Below are 5,840 nucleotides of genomic sequence, written 5' to 3' on the forward strand. Positions count from 1 at the left end.
GGCCCCACTAGCTGTTTTCAGGCAATGAATGGAATGAAGTAGGAAAAAGCAAAAGAAAGAAAGAAGTTGGTGAATGACATAGGGCCTTATGCCATTTCAGGGAGAGAGAATTGGTGGGTTGGTGCTTTTAGAATTGGTTTCGTTTAGGTCCTTCATTCATTCTGTTTTTTTTTTTTGAGTAAATATATGCATTAAATTGATATCATAGAGCAATTTTTTTGAAAACAAGAATGCAACAGTAGGATTCGAACTTACCACCTCTCATTCATTCTGTTTTGGAAACCATTTAGATGGTAACAATTCGAGTGGATGCGTTTCAGGTGTGAATCAATGTTTGGGAAAGGGATGTTTGATGGCAGGCAAACGCACAGCTTGGTGTTGGAGTCCACCACCAGCCCAACAGAGGACAAGCCGCAGTCATGGAGCACAGGCTCAAGAACACCACCGGATCGAAAACTGGAGAATAATATTGGATGGCCTCTTGGACTATCAGCCGACAATACGCCGAAATCACGACTCAGCAAAGAATCTGGTGGCAGAGACCGGCAACCTTCAGGCAAGTACTAATACATTTGTGTCATTTGGAGTTGCATGAGGCAACCAACGTAACATCAATTGATTCAATTCTGTATAAGAATTTTGGAGATGAAGCATGCTTGACTTGAAGAGAAGAGTAAGAAGAACACGCTTTACAAATGCAGAAAATGAGCTTTTTCTGAACGAGAGTTTCCTGGTTGTGCTATTTTGCAGACATTGAGATGATGAAGGAAAGATTTGCAAAACTGCTCTTGGGTGAAGACATGTCAGGTGGTGGAAAGGGAGTTTCCTCCGCATTAGCCCTCTCCAATGCAATCACCAACTTGGCAGGTTCATTCATTCACCACCATCTTCAATCAATCTATCAACCTAGTACTATCGTTTTGTGAATGTATTGTAGTTTTGTTGTTCGAAAGCAGCCTCTGTATTTGGCGAACAATGGCGGTTAGAGCCCATGTCTGCCGAGCGAAAAGCGAGATGGAGGAAAGAAATTGACTGGCTTTTATCTGTGACCGATCACATTGTGGAATTTGTTCCTTCACAACAGATAACTAAAGATGGAACCAGCGTTGAGGTAAATATTATTTCACCATCAAAATCATATTACTTCAAAAAAGGCTTGTTCAATTGCATAAGGAATGATAATTCTGTATATGTTTCATCAGCCTAGAACAAGGATTGCACCTGTTAAACTTGGTTGCATTCTCTCATAGATAAATTTTTCGAAACATTCTGTGTACAGATAATGGTCACCCGTCAACGGAAGGATCTGAACGTAAATATTCCGGCTCTTAGGAAGCTTGATGCCATGCTAATTGTATGAGAAGCTTCATTGTTTGTTAATCCATCTCATAGAAACAAAAAAAATTCAAAATAATGACTACCAACATATATTTTCTCTGAGCACAGGAATACCTTGACAATTTTAAAGATCAGAATGAGTTCTGGTATGTCTCTCGTGATGAAGATGACAGCGACAAAGGGAGTGGCCAACAGAGACACGGGGACAAGTGGTGGCTTCCTAGACCTAAGGTTCCTCCAGAAGGACTCTCTGATATGTCCAGAAAATGGCTTCAATTTCAGAAGGAATCTGTTCATCAAGTCCTGAAGGCTGCAATGGCCATCAACGCACAAGTGCTCTTAGAGATGGAGATACCTGAAGACTACATTGAATCTCTACCGAAGGTATTGAGTGTGAGGGGAAGATATGATTATGTTTGTTAGTTTCAGTAGTAGATTTGCTTAATGGTATGTTATATCATGAATGCCAGTGATCCTAAATGCTAAACTTTAAAAAGAAAAAATATTCTTCAGATTCAGAATGACCAAATTACTTCCAGTTTCACTGACTGGCCAATTTTCTTGTGGTGGTAAGAATGGACGAGCAAGCTTAGGAGATTCAATCTATCGGAGCATCACAGTGGATTTCTTTGACCCCGAACAGTTTCTTTCCACACTTGATCTCTCAACAGAGCACAAGATTTTGGACCTTAAGAACAGGATTGAAGCCTCGATTGTGATTTGGCAAAGAAAGATGCACAACAAGGATGTAAAGTCATCATGGGGTTCTGCTGTCAGCTTTGAAAAGAGGGAGCAGTTTGAGGATAGAGCAGAGACCATTTTGCTTCTCCTCAAGCAGAGATTTCCGGGAATTCCTCAATCTGCTCTTGATATCAGCAAGATCCAATGCAACAAAGTTAGTACTAAAGATACTGAGCTGAATCCTGTTCCTTGTTTATTTGTTTGATTATTTTGAATTAGGTTCACAAGTATGTGTTTGTGCAATCATTAAGCACCAAGTAGCACACTACTTTCAAACTTATACTTCAGATCAGGTACCACCGGTGCAAATTACATCTAAACTCTGCATCTGATACGTACCTCCATGGATATTCTCTTACAATCCATAATCCTGACAACTAGAATTGGACCGAAAATGTTTCATCAGATGCTTCCTCTCTGCTAGCACTGTATGCCAATAAACATTCAGCAGCAAGTTTAGTCATTATACTTACTAAATTGTGCATCCAATACTGAGATCTACTGATACTTTTTATCCATGAATCTACAATTTTCACAACTAGCATTGAATAAAAACTATTCATTGATACTTCCAATCTTGTAGCATTATATTCGAATATACATTCAGCCAAAAGTTTCATGGCAATAGGTTAATCTTCTTTTGATACTAAGAATTAGGGCCACATCTTGTTTCCAATTAAATTTACTGATCTATTTCTTATTTTGCAGGATGTTGGTCAATCTGTTATAGAGAGCTACTCTCGAATATTGGAAAGCTTGGCTTTCACAGTCATGTCCCGAATTGATGATGTTCTCTATGCTGATTCACGCACACAAAATCCTTCCAATGGCAATCAAAACAGTGGTCCAGGTACAAGCCCTGTGAAGTTACAAGACGCTGGGGAAGAGACGGAGAAGCACAACTCTGTGGAATCTGGCCCCAATGCTATGACCCTGTCTGATTTCATGGGCTGGCATTTGGATCAAGAATCAGAGGTGAACATTAATGACAAAACAGGGAACGCCGATGCGCATATCGATGATGCCAAGTTACTCGCAAAACCTGTCAACGTTAATACACACAAGAAGTGCTCTTATATTGAGAAACTTGAGAATTTGGGTGGCCTTATAAGTCCAACTTCAAGGCACTAAATATTCACCTAGAGAAAGAGAAGAAAAGAATACAAGTTGAGCTTGTCTTACTATCTCTTCTCAGTATTCATGATCATCCATCGTTTCTGTGGTTGCAGCTGAAGAACCAAGCTGATGGCCTATCCTCTCTAGTGGCTCCAAGGCATGTTATAGTTACTAACTCCCCATAAGGAACATCCCCAATGGACTTTGCACAAATGATCTGCTGAGTGCAAATTGGTGCATCAGATCATTAATTTTTCAGTTGTATAAAATTAGAACAGGAATCTTCGTGATATCTCTTTCATCCTTCTTCATGTATTCCTCTTCCTCATCTGTTGTTAGTGATTATAGGAATTCAATACCAAACACTGGGGATTCACCAGAAAGGAATTGTATCATTTCAAACAAGTGTAAACATCCAATTTGAGAGATCTATGACTGTCACTATGACCTGCTATAGACGATAGGCATTTGACATTGACTCATTTAGCAAGTAATACAAACAAGAAACATAACGGGAAGGTGCTAACAATTGACACACTGGTGCCATTTTGTGATGCATGCAATCAATTTACTGCCAGAGTTACATTACGAAGGATTGGTGTCTACCGAGTCCAAGCAGAAGGTGTTCACCCTTTGGGTGGCACACTTTTGCCATGAAAACAGCAAAATGAAAGAAAATAAAAAGAAAAGCCTGGGATATGCCTCTAAAAGGCCAACAAACCTCTCAAAGTTTATATGGTTTTCCTGCAACAGTTATTCTGCTTTGAAAACAATGGCCATGAGGCATAGGCCAGAATTTAGTTAATAAATTTGACCTGATTGATGTTCCCAAGACTAGCGAAGAAAATAGATCGATTCATAATATAAATGAACGGCCGCCTATCATGGGATTTGCTGATCACTGTAGCAATTGCATAGATGCATTGAAAAAGGATATATATATATATATATATATATATATATATATATATATATATATATATATATATATATATATATATATATATATAGGGTCCATGCTAAACCCATTTGGTGCTAAATGGGTTTTTCAGCTTCTTCGGTACTTTTTATGCAGTTCCGGCCCTATAAATGTGTTGGGCATGGTCAATTTACTAAGAATTCACACTTGGATCATGTGTTTTTTGATGAAAAAAATGATGTTTGGAGCTTCGAAAATTTACAAAGATTTTCGACTGTTGAATTTTCAAACTTTATAAAAACCCACCCATGTGTTGGAATCAAAGGCTTCAAGAGCTGATCCCTATAAAGTCAAGTACATAGATCACATCTGTATGGTCAGAATTTAAAAATAAAATGAAAAAAACCCCGAAAAACCTATTTAGGGCAAGGTTTAGGACCAAATGGGTTTAGCACCGACCCATTTCTCTCTTTCTCTCTCTCCATATATCTATATATATACACACGTGTTGCTTTTAAGTTTTGTTGAATTCAAAGTAGGGCTGGGAAACGAAACAAGCAGCTGGTCATTTGGTTTGGCTTATATAGTCTCGTTTTATCAATATTTTTTAGAAAAATGAGCCAGCTCATGATCAGCTTGGCTCGTGATGAGCTCGAAGTTGAGTCTGAGCACGGGTGTACCCTTAACAAGTCAAGCCGGAACAGCCCAAACTCAGTTCATTCATCTCGTTTACCAGCCTTGGTTATAAGGGTTTAGTGTAAGATTCTTTTTTTTTTTTTTAATTTTAGAATGCCATTTTGGTCATTTGTGTGGCTTATGTGCGAGAGAGGAGAAACCTCTGCCACTATAGGCATGTTGCATGCCACAGAAAGTGGAGGGATTCCGCAGAAACACAAGGCCCTAGGAAGCAGATCAGGCCATGCCAACATCGTGGCTGTCCATTTTGTATTTTGAAAAGTTAAAAACTCAGCGGAACAATTATATGCTAAGTGGCATTCATCCAAAATGCAAACATACGGCCATGATGTTGGCATGAGCAAAAAGCTCATGTTCAGGCTCTGCTTTCAAGCCCCATGCATTTTGATGGGACCCACAGCCTCCAATTGAAACATGGGATTTCCTTTCAGAGTAGAAAGAGTCTCATTTTCCAAACAGGAGGGCCACCCTTTGAGCGGAAACCAAGTCCAATGGGGGATAGAGGCTGGGTGCTAGATATTGTGTGGTGCCCGTCCCGACACATAATCGCGCCCTATAACTCTTGAATAGGAGAGAACCGAAAGATATTCAATATTACCACTCATGAAGATCAACAAAATGTTGAACCCATGAACTCAACAAGCGCGAAAACAAAAATAAGAAATAGGAAAGCTGAAGTAAATAACTACAACATAAACAGACATCATATCCAAGTTCAACCAGGATCCGCTGGACAAGAACCCACCATAGATGGGTGAACGTCTATCGGTGGGAAGGGGAGATCTCTAAGATGCATACACAAAATCGTATATACATCAACCAAGATTTTGTGCACTAATTTATTAAGAACAACTGAAATTTGACAAAAAATTGCATCGTTGCACATCATCCATACAAACCACCATGTTGTAAGCAACCACGTCCTCCATATCATCCTCCACCTTTTGCTTTGTCTAATACGTATTGGGCCCAGGATCAGATCTAGCGCAAAGACTCCTTCTTAACCATCACTTCTGGATGTCTCCACGTC

General features: G+C 39.4%; 1 protein-coding gene across 1 annotated transcript; it reads left to right on the forward strand.

Annotated features, from left to right (window-relative positions):
• Positions 1 to 309: 309 nt before the first annotated feature.
• LOC149830211 (rho guanine nucleotide exchange factor 8-like) lies at positions 310 to 3,210 on the forward strand. Its single transcript, XM_090015406.1, has 7 exons — positions 310 to 556; positions 751 to 867; positions 957 to 1,111; positions 1,280 to 1,354; positions 1,447 to 1,722; positions 1,913 to 2,233; positions 2,788 to 3,210. Exons 1-7 carry the CDS (start codon positions 310 to 312, stop codon positions 3,208 to 3,210), a joined length of 1,614 nt encoding a protein of 537 aa, XP_089871532.1.
• The last annotated feature ends 2,630 nt before the right edge of the window (positions 3,211 to 5,840 follow it).

This window comes from Nuphar pumila, chromosome 8, assembly GCF_984573655.1.
Source record: "Nuphar pumila chromosome 8, dmNupPumi1.hap1.1, whole genome shotgun sequence".
NCBI classification, from domain to species: Eukaryota; Viridiplantae; Streptophyta; class Magnoliopsida; order Nymphaeales; family Nymphaeaceae; genus Nuphar; species Nuphar pumila.

Excerpts from the sequence above, each read along its gene's own strand:
- LOC149830211 (XM_090015406.1), top strand. The coding sequence starts at position 310 with ATGCGTTTCAGGTGTGAATCAATGTTTGGGAAAGGGATGTTTGATGGC. Across the intron at positions 1,112-1,279 it reads AAGATGGAACCAGCGTTGAG|ATAATGGTCACCCGTCAACG; the intron begins GTAAATATTATT and ends TTCTGTGTACAG. Across the intron at positions 2,234-2,787 it reads GCAAGATCCAATGCAACAAA|GATGTTGGTCAATCTGTTAT; the intron begins GTTAGTACTAAA and ends CTTATTTTGCAG.